General features: G+C 43.2%; 1 protein-coding gene across 1 annotated transcript in view; it reads left to right on the top strand.

Annotated features, from left to right (window-relative positions):
* Positions 1-580: 580 nt before the first annotated feature.
* The window catches only part of CTNNAL1 (catenin alpha like 1), a 57,956-nt gene continuing 42,832 nt past the window's right edge, over positions 581-15,704 (top strand). Inside the window, exon 1 of the mRNA XM_027644002.1 lies at positions 581-778. Coding sequence (XP_027499803.1) covers positions 653-778 — 126 coding nt within the window. The 5' untranslated portion in view covers positions 581-652. The remainder of the gene's footprint in view (positions 779-15,704) is intronic.

The raw sequence follows: 15,704 nt of genomic DNA, 5'->3' as shown, positions 1-15,704 counted from the left end.
GCTGACTCTCCCTGGCCCCCACACCGGCGCCCCTCACTTCCCGACCGGGACCACCCTTCCCGGGGTTCGCGCCAGCCGGAGCCGCTGCAGCCCCGCTGCTGCCCCGGTGACCGGCCCGGATTCCCGCCTCCTTAGGGCCATCAGAGCCCCTCAGCCACTGCCCGGTCCGCTTTCCCCACTCGGGCACAGATCCTCTGCCTGCACCCGCCAGCCTGCCTCGGGCGAGACCGGCGGGGAAACCCCCGCTGGCAGCCGCGGCGGCGGGACGACTCCCAGCTTCCCCTCCTCCGCCGGCTGCGGGGTGGGGCGGGGGGCTACGGGCGCGGGAAAGGAGGAGCACGAGGGTAGGCAGCAAACACCGGGATCCGGCTCCGCGGAGGGGCGGGAAGCGGAGAAGGGCGAGCTGCCTCTTTAAATCTATCCCGTCCCGAGGGGCGTGGAAGGGGCCGCCAAGGGCGGGGAGGGGGGGGTTCGGCTGAGCGCGCGCGCGCGCGGCTTCGAGCAGGGAACGGGAGAGGGGGCGGTGGCGGCCGCGGGGGCGGAGCGGCGCGGAGGGGAGCGGAGCGGAGCGGAGCGCCGGGAGAAGGGTCGGCCGTGCGGGAGCGTGCGTGGCGGCGGCGGCGGCGGGGGGTCCCGGCCCGGCTCCCCCGCTATGGCCACGTCCCCGTGCAGCAGCAGCGGCGTCTCCTCGTCGTCCTCGTCGGGACTGGGCGCGGACGCGGGGCTGGAGATCCGCACGCGCTCCGTGGAGCAGACGCTGGTGCCGCTGGTGTCGCAGGTAGGAATGCTGCCGCGAGACACCTGCACCCCCCCCATCCCCCGCCCCGCAGCCCTCGAGAGGCGGGCGGCAGCGCTGGCTCCCGCCGGGAGGCTCTGACCGCCTCCCGCCGCCCGCTCGGGACGGGGCTCGGCCGCCGCCGCCGCCGAAGTTTGCGCGCTCGAGTTGCGGCGCTCCGGAGCCCCCTCTGTCCGGCCGCGCGGGCGGGGGTGGCTGCTCCGAGCCGCTCCCCCTCCCTCCCTCCCTCCCTTCTTCCCGTCCCGGGGTCCCGCCGGCCGGTGGCGGCTGGCTGAGCGGGGGCCGTGCGGGTGATGCCGCTCGCACGTCCGTCCCCAGACGGGCTCCGAAGTTCCCCGCAAGGTCGCGGGGAGCGTTGCGTAACGCCGGGCGCTGCGGTGCCGCCGGCGGGGCGAGCCCGGGATGCCGCGGTGGGTGGCGGGCGGAGGGACTGCCCCGCCGCTCGGGTGCTCCCGGCTTCCCGAGCCTCCCGCCTGGCGGCTGTCCGCGTGGGAGCGCGCTCCTTTCCTCGGAGCTTGGCGCTGGCGAGAGAGCGCTCGTCTTCCAGGGGCTTTGGCGGAGCTTTGTGTTTTCGCGGTCTGGCTTGAGCGTTGCATGGATTGGAGCTCGAACCGCGTCGCAGGGTAGTGTCCGATTTTATGAAGTTCAGTAATACGCAGACTGTGTCTGGGTGACCTCTTAACGTCTCCCTCACAGTGCTAAATGACCTTAAAATAAAATAAAAATCGGTGTGGTAAGTAATTGTTTGCCTGCCACTTCGGCGTTGGTAGGGTTTTTGTTGAGTTTTTTAGTTACAAAGTCGGTGTTTGGCAATATTTAGTTACAAAACTGGCGTTTGACATACCCATAAAATTTTCTTCCTTGAAAAATAATCTATGAAAACAGCACAGTGTTTGCTGTATGGAGTTTTTGTGCTTTGGGCACTGATCATTAAAGTTAGCTAGTAAAAACCTATCTGTACAAAATCTTTAGGCAGTATGTAAGAGCTATACAAAAATAATTAGTCCTGGTGAGGTCGAGTTGTGTTTATACCATCATAGCCGATCTGGAAACAAATGTGATAAGCCTTGTTTTGCGTTTGTACAGCTGGGCTGCAGGAAGGGTTTGTGATTGGTGATTGTGTTTCTGTACTTATCATGGTAATGTATATTTATTTTTCTGTTTGGAGAAATCAGTCAGTTCTGCAAAGCCCGAACCACTTGTTCCAAGGCAAAGTAAAGTTAAATAAATTTCCTAGTCCTGAAACAACTGGCGTAAAATACAGAGACCTCTTTTAGGAAACTTAAGAGCAATCAGAAGCAGATCCAATTGCAAAAGCTGAATGTAGTTGCAAATGTTAAATTCTTACTTTTAACAGATTTAAATGAAGATGTACACGTTCTTATTTCTCTGGAATACTCTTTAATAACAACGGTTTTACTTCTCTGTGGGTTTGTTGGACATGTAATATGTCATGTATAATTTTTCATTGACCACAAAACCTGTGACAGCATCTTCCAGAAGGGATAAGCAGCTTTCACTTCCTCTATATGCAGGGTAAGGTGTCTGAGCATTTGTGAACACTCAGAGCTTACTCTTTTGCTGCTAAAGGATTCCAGACAAGCTTGTTCCCTTGAAGCGTGAGCACTGAGCTCTGTTCAGATCCAGACTGAAGTTGCTGATGGTGTCAGCAGTAGCTCTCTACACTTGACTCCTAAAATGCCCCACTTACTGTAGTGGCTAATCAGTTCTGTCTGTAGTGTTTCATTTACATTGTTCAGTAGAGATCTCACTGGCTGGCTTTGTTTGGGAATTTATGCAAAATGGTGTTTATACGGTACTTAGTCTCAGAATTTGTTTTTAGGTTCTGCATAAGCTGTGTATGGCAGTAACCTTCAGGACTTTGTTTTTTTGCTTGTGGAAATACACTTGCAAAGGGCTTTTTTCTTCCTGTGAAGTTAACTTTACAGTTTACCATTTTGTTAAAAGCTGAGAAGTGTGATACTTGTATACTACTGAAAAAAAGAGTCAGAACGTTGCTACGTTCTGAGGAAACAAAAGGTGCTCTGTCTGACAAACTCACTTTCAGTCTTTCAGGAGGAGCTAAATCTTTTCTTTAAGGAAAAAAAGCTGCATTGATTGTTATTAAATTCATGTGCTGTACAGTACATCGTCCTGATTTTAATGTTGCAAACATGTGTTGACCACTTGCTCTTAGTCAGCAAACATGAGAGTTGTTTTGTTTGATTTTTTTTTTCTTATAGACTGTGTTGTAACAGAGTATATTTGCTACCAGCAGTGGTATAGAATTCCTGTGTTTTCACTGGGAGAAATTACCCTTGGAGTCTATTCAGACCCTGATGCAGCTTATTTCTAGAAGTGCCACAAATGACAAAAGAAGATGATAGATTTAAGCCGCAGTATTAAGCATATGTGCTAATACTTCTTCACTATATACATAGCTGTACTGTGAAAAGAATCATTGTACACTATTTTGCAAAGCATGTGGCATGCAGTTCAGAAAATGGGGCTTCTGGGGCCAAACACCACAATTTTCTTTAAAATAAGTAGAATTTTCTTCTTCTGGATAGGTGTCTTTAGTTCAGTGTTCCACGCATAAATGGTATGGCATTCTTTAAAAATCTAGACATTTCCTTCACTGCCGCTACCCATTTCCAGTCTAATTATTTTGGATTTTACTTTTTTTTATGGAAAGTTTTTGGCAACACAAGTCAGGAAGGGTGTTTGAAGTGGTCAGTGCTGACTCATTTAATAACAAGTCATTTAAGCAGTTGAGGAAAGGCAAAGGCGGGGAAAAGCACTTTCCAGGATGTGGTTCCACCAGTGACTTCCACAGCTGCCATTATGTACCTGGGTGCTGCTCTAGCAGCAGTTGGGTATTTTCACAGCTGTAGGAGTTTGTCTGTCTAGATCTGTTCTAAGGAAGCCTTCTGAGAAACTGCAGAATAGGATCTTGTCAACCTTTACAATGAGGTGCTTGGGGAAAGGAGGGAAGCTCTGAGCTCTTGTCTGTCTGGAGAAGAGAAGGTTCTGGACAGACTTGTAGCAACCTTTCAGTACCTAAAAAGGACCTACAAGAAAGCTAGAGAGGGACTTATTACAAAGGCATGAAGTGATAGGACATAGGGGAATGGCTTTAAGCTGAAAAAAGATATGTTTAGATTAGATATTGGGAAGAAATTCTTCTCTGTGAGGGTGGTGGGACAGTGAAACAGGTTGCCCAGAGAAGCTCTGGATGCCCCATCCCTGGAAGTGTCCAAGGCCAGATTGGGTGGGGCTCTGAGCACCCTGGTCTAGTGGAAAGTGTCCCTGCCCTTGACAGGGTGTCGGTGGAACTAGATGACTTTTAAGGTTGCTTCTGTCCCAAATCATTCTATGCGTCTGTATTCCCAAAAGAAGACAGTTTTCACAGTTGAAGGTGACCTATCCTCCAGCATCCAGAGGGCAGACCTCTGTGATTACAACTAGCTGCTCAACCTTCAGAAATCCCATTTTGTCATAGGCACTTTGGAGAATGATTGTGTGCCTGTGTATTACTGAACATGTTTTTCCAATTTTTTTGGTATAGGATATACTGTCAGAGGTTTTGGAATTGACTTGATCTATATAGTCAAAAATAAAAGTTTTTAAACTTTTCGGTATTTAACTACAAAAAGCCCATGATACCAAAGCTTCTGAATTTTGTTGTTTTCAGTCTTAGATTCTACATAAGTTAACAGTGGCACATGCCTTGAGTTGGATAAAACAAACCTGTTCTTTGGTGTTGTTTCCTTGCTTTCTCTGAAGCTAGCTAAAATAATTCCTATTTCAGTAAACGTTATATACCATTACATAATATTCTGTCAGTATTCTGTTTTTCCATAAGTTTCTGGAGTTAATTATTAGAGCCCAAAGAAGAACCAACAGCTGATGTTTTTCTACTTTTGTAGAAAGCTCCCTGATGCAGTTTTCAGACTGAAGATATGACTGTAGAATAGCCATTGTACATCAAACTAGAGGTCTGTATATAATCTGTGACCTTTTCTCTGTTTTTTTCTGATCAATTATCAGGGACTGATATGGGGGACAGTACTGTTTAACATCTTTTTTAATGGTCTGAATGTTGGGGTGATGGGCCAGCATGTTCAACAGGCATGTGAACTCCTCCACAGTGAGTTGGAGAGTGTCTGATACTGTAGAGAACAGGGCTGCTAGACAGAGGGACAAGCTGGAAAGATGATCTGACAGGAAGTTTGCTTATCTCTCCTCCCTCTTTATGATTATATGTAATAATCCATGTTACAATGCAGGTTTCTATGTAAGTCCATCGGTCATCTCCCTCTATTAAAGTGTACAGTCATTTATTTTCTCTTAACCTTCATCTTCTCATCATACTGTCTCTTAATAAGTAAAATACTCATACAAAAGGGCTTCTGTTTCTGTCATAGACTTGCTTAATGTCCTTTGAAATAGTATGCACTTTATTGCCTAGTTTTCTTTCAGCAGAGTGCCTTCTTATCCACAGTGATCTGTGATGTCTATAGAGAAATCTGGTTGTTTTGTGAGGCAGCAATTCCTTTAACAAACACTATGTTGAGTCTTTGTCAATATCTCATAATTATGCAGGTCTCCACTACTTCTTCCTAACTTTTTGTATTGATTTTCCATGTACAAGTGTTGGGCAGCCTTCATACCTCAACTGTCGATCTAGTTTTAGGCAGGAGATTGCATGAGGAAGTTGATATAATTCGTTGTATCTTTTAGCCCCTTGAAATCTTAGTGAATAATATCTAATGTTGTCAAGTTGTTCCAGTTCATTTTATCTAACACTTTTATAGCCTGTTCTGCAGTCACTTTGATTACACAGATTCTCAGAGTACATCACATAGGTACATTCTGGAGTAGAGATCACTTTGCTTTCTTTTGTAGTTTAGCACAATTATGAAGAGCTGCTCTGCTCTGTTCTTATTTTCTTTCAAAGGAATAGAACAAAACTGTGGTAAGGAAGTAACTGAGTACATCAGGGTTATAATGTCTGAAGAAATGGACTGTAATAGCTGGTACTTTACTGTATCTTTAGTGGAACTGATATTATTATCCATGGCACTGAAAAAGCATGAGCTGTCCGAGAGAGAGATTTAAGAAAAGTGTAAAACTGTAGATATGAAGTTCACTATGCTACTGTTCCATGACACTGATCTTTGAATTTTGTCTGTAGGCTAGCAGTGTCTCAGGGGAAGCTGTTTTGTGGATTCATTGGCTTGGAAGTCCTTAGATGGCTTCTTCAAATCCATAAATAACAAAAGGAAAGCTAAGAATAATGTGGGCCTGTTGCTAAATGGAGGGGGAACCCTGTTAACAGAGGATGCAGAGAAGGCAAAGTTACTGAACGCCTTCGTTGCATCGGTCTTCACTGACAAGACCAACCCTCAGGAATCTCAGACCCAGGAGACTAGGGTAAAGGAATGTTGGAAGGAAGACTTTCCATTGGTCAGGGAGGCAAACTTGACATCCATGAGTCCATGGGCTGTGACAGGATGCATCCATGAGTGCTGAGAGAGCTGGCAGACACCATAGCAAGGACACTCAGGATCATCTTTGAAAGATTGTGGTGATCAGGAATGTTGCCTGAGGACTGGAAGAAATCAAATGTCACCCCAGTCTGCAAAAAGGGCAAGAAGGGGGACCCAGGGAACTACTGGCCTGTCAGCCTCACCTCAGTCCCTGGGAAGGTGATGGAGCGCCTTGTTCTGGAGGCCATTTCTATCCACATGGATGACAAGAAGGTGATCAGGAATAGTCTGCTTTAGCAGAGTGGTTGGACCCGATGACTCACTCTGGTCCCTCCCAGCCTGACCCTTCTGTGATTCTGAGGTGACAGGAAACTACTAGGTTGCTCATGTTTTAAGCCAGTAGCAGCAGAACTCTGAACAGCAACTCAGACTGAGATTTTCAGTATAGCTGTAGACGTGGACCTTAGTATGCTTCCTTGCTGAAGAATATTTCCTCTGGATGTATTCAAGGAGCTTCACAAGGCTTATTTTGTGTGGGTTGTACGTGTGTGGCACTCTTCTAAATCATCATGGTTAGGCTTCATGAACGAAGATTTGTGAAGGGCTCTACCGACATTTGCTACAAGCGTGCTGGTGGCTAAAGAGGCCAATGCACGATAGACAAGTCCAGTTGCAAAAGGCACAGCAGAAAGACTCCTTGGATGGTATCAGCAGGACACGATTCTTTCTGCATTGTCTTTTCTCCTCTAGAGTGGTCCTGCGTGCATTCTCAAAAGAAGCAGCAGCATTAAAGATAGTGTGTCTCCAGGCCTTCCGATTGGAGGCCAGAGTAGACCAGTGATGAAGATCAGTATGGCCAAGGCTGAGATGTTGTTTCAGGGAGTCCTTGTATCTTCTCTTCGGGGCTCCTCTCTTGCGGCAGCCGGTGGCAAGTTCACCATAAAGCACAATCTTAGGGAGGCGGTGGTCCTTCATCCTGGAGGCGTACCCTGCCCAACGCAGCTAAATTGTCAGCAACATGGCCTCAATACTTGTGACTGCTGCTTGTTCTAGAACAGACGTATTGATCACATAATCTGACCAGTGGATGTTTAGGATTGTACGGAGACAGCGTTGATGGAAGCGTTCTAGGAGTCGCAGGTGGTGGCGGTAGATGACCCATGATTCAGATCCATATAACAGAGTAGACAGCAAAATGGCTCTATAAACACTGATCTTTGTACTTTTCTTCAAGTGTTTATTTTGCCAAACTCTTTTATGGAGCCTTCTGAAAGCTCTATATGCCTTTGCTAACCTGTTGTCTATCTCTCTGTCAATCTTACCATCCGAGGAGATGAGGCTACCTAGGTAATTAAACTGCTGGACTGATTTGAGCTCTGATTTGCCAATGGTGATATGGGGATGATGGAAGATTTCCTGAGGTGCAGGTTGATAGAAGACTTCTGTCTTCTTTAAGCTGACTTCCAGCCCGAAAAGCTCAGCAGCCTCAGCAAAGCAGGATGTTCAACGCTGCAGAGCTACTTCTGTGTGGGTGACGAGGGCATCGTCATCAGCGTAAAGCAGCTCCCGGACAAGATGGTTTAAGGTCTTAGTGTGGACCTTCAGTCGCCTTAGGTTAAATAGGCTTCCATCGGTACGATATCGAATGTAGATACCATCTTCTTCATCGAGGTCTGCCGTGGCCCTTTTCTAAATAGAAGCATCTTCTAAATAGAAGCGTCTCATACACTCTGGACAATATTCATAAAACTAAGAAATATGCATAGTCTCCTTCCCTTCCTGAACTTCAGCATTCAGTCCAAGCTCAGATCCATTTCAACTTATTTGCATTTCCCATGCAGCAGATGCACTGACAGATTTGTTCTAGCAAGTCCCTTGGCTGCCTTGTTTCACTGGGCATTTTTTTGGTACCTCTAGGTCTTTCCCTTTCATATGTCTAAGGTGTTAAAGGGTTTTTACATTGCTGGCTGTTGCTGCTCCAGTATGGTGCCAGGGCTTGTGCTTGCCCCTTATGGCTCTTCTTGGTGGATGGGAAAATCCTTTTTTGGAAAAAGTCGGGTGATCCATATTTGTCTTAAACTCATTGCTTTTCACAGTGCACTTGAGGGGAAAAAAAATAAATCTGAGCACACTCCTTTTAAAATGCTTCTTGAGACCTAGTCTTTGTTTTTTGTTACTTCAAAAACCCTGGTAAGTTGCAAGCTTTGAGAAGTTACCCCCTTTTCCAGAATTTTCTCCCTTGCGAGTTAATTTGGTACTCACTTTAGACTTGAAACTTGGCACTACTGTTGAGTAATAAAATTATGAATTGTGGTGTAAAAGCTTGCGTTATAACTTGTACAGAGTGAATCAAACCTCCTGCTAAACTCTTCTTAGTTTACATCTGTACTGCGGGGAAACTGCCGTGGATGCAGAGTCCTACGCTCTGACTGCTATGAGTCTGGAAGCATTTGGTATGCTGCCTGGGAACAGAGTTGCACCTCGTTACTTTCAATTAGTCAGTAACTCACTGCCCCTTTCCCCGTGGTTCCATAGGTATTGTGGGTTAAGTTGTGAGCTTCTGTTTTGTGTTAAGCATCTTCCACTCCATACAAGTTCTTTTTCTGGCAGCAGCTCAACTGTTACTCAGCCTACAGCCTACACTTGGTGCTCTGAGCCCCTAAAGGAGCCTAATTCTTTCTCTTGGATTTATGCAGAAAAATTAATCTTAGGAGATTGTCATCTGGATGTCGAAAAGGTGATTATTTCAGTAAAAGTATCAATTGTATTTCTTGGCTGATGTGATTACAGTTTTCCTTTTACTGAGATTGGTTTTTAATTGACAGCTTTTAGTCATTGGAGCTAGGTCGTTATGAAAAGTGAAAGAGAAATAGAGGGTCATTTACAATTGTGGTTTTTAAGGTATACTGTGGTGGCCAGTAGTACCATAGAATAGACTAAAGAGGTAAATTAAAATATTGTTAAAATTTTGTTACATTAATAATTATTGATATTACTATCACTAATGATATTTTGCTTTACAAAGAAAATTACACTTGAACATTTTATCACATGTGCAACAGCACTATCATGAAACAGCTGTGGTTTCAGGCTTCTTTTTCCGTGAACCCTTGGATACTGAAATTGGCTTTAAGCTTGGCTACTGCTTTATAATGTTCTATACCTTAGTCTTTGATGTGATAAATGAGTCAGACTAGTGTTTCAAGTAGCTGAAGGAAGATGCTTTTTACTGACATAGCTGAAAATCTTTTTCAATGGAATTTTATCTTTCATATTTTTGAGATCTGATTAATGACTTTTCTACAGATTAAACAAATTGTTGTAGTTCTCCATTAGAATGACTATGAAATCAAAACTACCTCTCTGTGATCCTGCACAAGAAGAATTAGAGCAGCTTTCTTGCTATTCAGCATTGTTAACAGATGGTTTTAGATAGATTAGGTAGGGAAATCCCCAAAGGATGATTTATGAATTAATGATTGCAAACAACTCTGATTATAGTTCAGTAAAACTGCTGTATGGTACTATGAGCCTATAGCTTTCTGCATGGATTTATTTTACATTTCTTAATTCATTGACAAATTATAACCCTTGCTAGCTAGAACCTTAAATTCTATTTTTTACTCATTAAGTTATATTACATTCCATTAATAGCCTTGTTTAAAGCTAATGATGTCAATGTGCAGTGATATAGATTCTAGTGCCAACTTATTACTAATTAATCTACTCTAGATACTGAATCGGATTATTTTTTTGGCTTTATGCATAAAATGAATTCTCAAATGGTAAGATAACTCCTAAACATCAGTTACAGCAGTAATGTAAGAGCAATTCCTGAAGTTCTTTCAGATGTATATGGAAAAATAAAAAAAATTATGCTGTTGCTTTTGTTTTAGAGAAACATGTTTGTATTAAGCAGAATGAGTGTAACCATTTAGAACCATGCAAATCCTGTATTTTCAAACAGCAATAGAGCAAAATTGTTCTGTAGTAACATAATCTTGTAAACATGGGGTTTGTGATGGTATTTTTGTTTGTTTATTCACAGGTGTGAAAATGGTTTAGAAGTAGAAGGGTAATATTGTCTAATGTTGCAAGTGCTTAACATGTAGGAGTTAGACTGGTGTATGGAGTGCTTCCTTTTAGTTATCAAAGATTTTGTATTGTATCTCCATGTTACATTTAAGTGTTCTTAAATTTTCCAACTGAACGAGTTTTTGTTGTCCTTGAGCTCTTCAACGAAGCAATCAAAAGAACATATAGGCACTTTAACATAAATAATAGTTCCTGGATTATATGAACGTTTTGTTTTGCACTCCTGTAGGTGGATAGCAGTTGGATTTGCATAGCCTTTTCCATAGCACGCCGTAGTTCTTTATTAATCTCTAGAGCAAGTATGTGCTTTTCAAAATGGAATACCAGGTGTTGCTCTGAATGGAAGTGGTATGCCAAAATGCTTCTAAGGAAACCTTCTCTAAAAAAGGCTGTAGGAATCCTCCTGGCTGGCAACATTCAGTGCAAGATGGATTGAATGGCTGGTATTCATGCCAGGGAAGCTGCCTGTTTGTGGAACTAACAAGCAACTTTTGCTGTATATTCAGGAACCGATCCTCTTTTGAATAGAAAAAATTCTCAAGTGGTGGTATTAATGTGTTGTCACTGCTACATTCTTTATTACAAAGTCTGAATTTTTAGTTCCACAACAACGGCTTTTTTTGGAAAGAGCAGCTCAGAGCATTGTTTGCATAAGCAGTAGACAGTTAGGTACATTAACAAAGGCAAGTTAGGGAGAAAAGCCACAATTAACATTTGCCAGTCTGGTTTTGAGGTTACCTGATCGTGTAAGTAAATTGAGTTATTTCTCAGACTTGCATCTCTCTGGTGCTGAAAACATGTCTGCATTTGTTTTGACCACATTTGAAAGTACACTTTAAACAATGAACTTCCCTCTTGAGTTGGGTTTTCTTAGGCTTGATCAAGCACAGGAATTCTATATGTGGAATGAAAAAGGGTAATAGCTTTGTTTATGAAATCTACCCTTTTGGGTAAGAAGTTAGTGAACTGGAGGGCAACAGGAGGGGAGGAAAATGTATTACCTTTTGTGCCTCAAAACCCAATTATTTGGTCGTTTAGCTTACGTTCACCTTTTCTAGTGAGGTAGTGGTGCATTTCAGCACACTTCAAGACAGCGGATGAGTTAGCCAGTTTTACTTCTGCATGCATTTTATGATAGGTAAACACATATTATCTCATGGTCCATGTACTTGTTGATGGGTGTATCATATAATCAGAAGAGGCTAAATTGGACTTCCAGTTTGAAAAACTGTTTTTACCAACTCATGTCAAGTTGCCCAAAGGTGCAAATTTTGGTACAAATTTCAGTCTGAAATTCCGTACATCTGTATAAAAAGAGAAGAAAACTTGGTCTTGAATTATCTGAAAATTCAGATCTTTATTGTGGTCACTAATTTCTGGAGACATTCCCCCTTTTTGTAGGGGAAGATAGGACAGTAGTTCTCTGACTTGCAAGGCACGTGGCAATAAGAGTAAACAAGGTAGCTTTGATCAGTGGTCAAGCCTTACTGAGCATTTTCCAGCGAGCATTTTCTTCTCTTGGATATGTGGAAAAAAGAGGGGAGGATAGCAGCAGTGCGCATCAGTTTTTGTGTACTTTTCTGCTTCACCTCTGCAGATCAGTAGGGATCCGTGATTTTAAGGAGCCTGTGAAAAGTGAACATTAAAAAGAAAGCACATTTCTCCTCTTCAGTAGTGTTACTTCAGTAACATTGCTAAATTAATTCAGTCTTCCACATAATATCTAAGAAACCATAGGCTGAAAGAATAGTGAGAGCTGTGTTCATTCCCTTTTTTTTGTTCTTGTTTTTTATTTCTCCGAAGTTCCTTTTCAAAAAAAACTTACAAAAAGAAAGAATTGGAAATAATTTAATCTCATTGAAGAAAAAGAATTCCTGAAGTTTCCAGTTTTCATTGCTTTGACAAAAGAACACCCCAAAAAACCCAAAACAAATCAAAACCCAACCCAAACAAAACAAACAAATAAACAAACAAAACCCCAAACCAACAAGAAAAAACCCCCCCCCACACACAAAAAACAAAACAAAACAAAAACACAAAAAAAACCCCCAAAAAACCAACAACAAAAACCAACCAACCAACAAAAAAAAGTCACGCAAATTCCCAAACCCAAAATAACCATCACTCAAGGAAATAAATTGCTGTCATCAAAATACTACACCTCATCTGAACAAGTTCATCTGTATCACATTTTGGATAATCATTTTCTCAGTGGTGCAGTTTGGATCTTGAAATTTAAAAGGCCCTTGGTTTTCTAGGAATGCAGTCAGCACAAAGAAAGGGTATTCACTACTATAGTACAGTCTTACTGTGAGTTGAATAATTTCTTTTGATCTCTTAAAAATTCCAAGAATGTCTAACAAGTACATAGTGATGGTACTAATAGTCTGAGGTGTGTATTTCAATTTGATGTTGTGTCCTCTTGTCACTCCTGATGAACTTTACAAAGAGTGGGTTTTGAAGGAGATGAAGAGGACTGTTTTCACGCTTTCCAGATAATATTTCCATTTGTTGAAGCTGTTGTGCTTGTGAGAAGTACATAATTAAATGGTGTTTTAAAATTAAATGTGCAATTTGCAGTTAACCAAAAATTCTGGTTACAGCTGCACTATGGCTAGTGTTAAATTTGCTTGTTTCACTCTCACAATTGTCTCTAGACAAGTAGGTAGGTTGTACTATCAGATATAAAATACTAGGTCAGGGATACCAGATACCAGATCTGATTTGGTAGGGCTGCTCTTGAGTTGCTTGACAGCTTCTACTTGTCACTGCAGGTCCTGGATTGTTCTGTCACCCTTTCAGAGGTGGCTTACCAGCTTGTTAGACGCTACATGTGAAAGTTAACCTGAGGCTCTGCTCAGCGTGTCAGCATTTGCCCAGAGATAAGTGAACCAGCTTACAGGTTGTTTAAGTTGTTTATTTAATTTACTTCTCTGAAGGTTTTTGTGAAAGATGTGTATAAAACCCATGAGAAGGTACTTCTAAAGAGCCTTCAGGTAAAGGTACAACTACAATAGTCTCAATGCAACAATAACAGTACTCAGCAGTCCTGGACATGGAGCATATTTGTACTGCCCTTCTAGACATCAGTGCATAGGCACTACAAGGAAAACACATTAGCTGGATCACATCACTTGTTGGGAGCTGCTTTTTTTCACAAGTGTTGACTCAGGGTCCTGAGTGATGTGTTGAGAACTTTGTGACTTCTGCAAGAAGAGTTTGGTTGACCCTTTGAATAATGACACATTCAGTTGTCCATAAAGCAGTGGCAGCTGTCTCAAATAATGTTTTCAGGATAAATACAGTATGGGTTCTTACAGTTAACTAGTGCATTAGTAATTAATGCAGTTGAATTCTATTTTGTTTAGTCTTTTCCAACCTTCAAAAACTTTCAAAATTGAGTTTCTACAAAGTTTATTTGTGCAATTTTTCTACGTAATGAAATATGAGTAGAGAGATAAGGCTTTCCAATACTAAAAACTCAAACATTAGCCAAACTTCTAAAACATATTTTATTGCTTGAAATAATGGAAATCTTAAGCATTTTCTACTATACCTGGACAGGCATCTAATCTTAACAGACTTCTGATTTCTAGGACAGGTAAGCAGGTAGTCCTTGTTCACTTCTTGAGATCCCTGAGGCTCATCTTGTGATGAGAAGTCTATTTGACAGTTCTGCTTGTAGCCCTTATGGACAGGATGTCAAATGCCAGCTGCTGCTTCTCTGCTCTCTCTCACGCATGGCTGTATTCTGTAGCAGGTGTGGGTGTTGGAACAACATGTGCTGCTCTCTGGCTAATGAGTCTGAAGACCTGGTTGTCCTTAAGTAGTACACAAAGCTAATGACAGACAGTACTTAAAATTTAATATTAGAAGTTCACCTCCACCTTCAAACTCAAGATGAACTATTGAAAGTGCAGGCTGCATGGGAAAGGCCTTTTTGACCAAGATTTTTCTATGTCCTATCAAATGCAACCAAATTTACTGTACAGCACTCTTCTATTGTAGAAGCTACCTGAAAAGAGGTCGTAACAAGGAGGATGTCAGTCTCTTCTCCTGGGCAAGTAGTGACAGGACAAGAGGACATCGTCCTAAGCTGTGCCAGCAGAGGTTAGGTTGGACATTAGGAATAATTTCTTCACAGAAAGGGTGATTAGATACTGGAATGGGCTGCCCAGGGAGGTGGTGGGATCACCATCCCTAGAGGTGTTTAAGGAAAGACTGGACATGGCACTTAGTGCCGTGGTCCAGTTGACATGATGGTGTTCAGTCATAGGTTGGAGTCAATGATCTCAGATGTCTTTTTCAACCTAATTGATTCTGTGATTCTTCCCAAGTATGTAGTGCTATTGCATTTTCTTAGCAAAGGCTTTCCATTCTCGGTATTACATTTTTTTTTCAGAAAGGAATTTTCTACCATTATGAAGTTAATGGAGGGTAGAAAGCAGAGAATACACGAAATTAAATAGGAGCTGTTACTCTGAGGCTGTTAATCCTCATTGCGTAGTGTCTTGATTTTTGTTCTAGCAGGAAAGCTGATTAATATGAGTGTATGGGGTTTTTGTGACAAGGTTCTGATGACAGGGGATGCTACAGGAATGGCTTCTCCAAGGAGCTACTGGAACCTTCCTCTACAACTGACAGATAAAATGCCAGCTGGCTGCAGGATGGACCTGCCACTGACCAAGGCTCAGCCCATCAGCAATGGTATTATTGTCTCTGTGATAACATACTTAAGAAGGGGAAAAAATGTTGTGCAGAAGTAGTTGCGGCCAGATAAGGGAGGAGCAACAGCTCTGCAGACACCAAACTCAGCAAAGAAGTCAGGGGGAATAGGTGGTCCAGGTGTTGGATCAGAGATTCCCCCTGCAGCCCGTGGTGAAGACCATGGTGAGGCAGCTGTGCCCCTGCAGCCCATGGAGGACCTCACGCTGGAGCAGGTGGATGTCCAAAGGAGGATGTGGAGAAAGGAGCAGGTTCAATGGCATGACACCACCGGGTACCTATGCTGGAGTGGTCTCTTTCTGAAGGACTGCACCAGTGAGAGAGATCCATGCTGGAGCAGTTTGTGAAGAACTGTAGCCTGTGGGAAGGACTCATGTTGGAGAAGTTCATGGAGGACTGTCTCCTGTGGGAGAGACTCGATGCTGGAGCAGGGGAAGGAGACCTCTTTTTGAGGAGGAAGCAGCAATATTAACTTTGATGAACTGACCACAACCTGCATTCCCCATCTCCTTGCACTGCTGGGGGAGAGTGAATAGAGAACTGGGAAAGAAGTTAAGCCTGGGAAGGAAGGGGGGGGGGGGGGGGGGGGGGGGGGG

This window comes from Corapipo altera, unplaced genomic scaffold, assembly GCF_003945725.1.
Source record: "Corapipo altera isolate COAL_440 unplaced genomic scaffold, ASM394572v1 24b, whole genome shotgun sequence".
In the NCBI taxonomy this organism is placed as follows: domain Eukaryota; kingdom Metazoa; phylum Chordata; class Aves; order Passeriformes; family Pipridae; genus Corapipo; species Corapipo altera.
The sequence above is the reverse complement of the archived record's forward strand: the minus strand, read 5'-3'. Positions and strand labels throughout refer to the sequence as shown.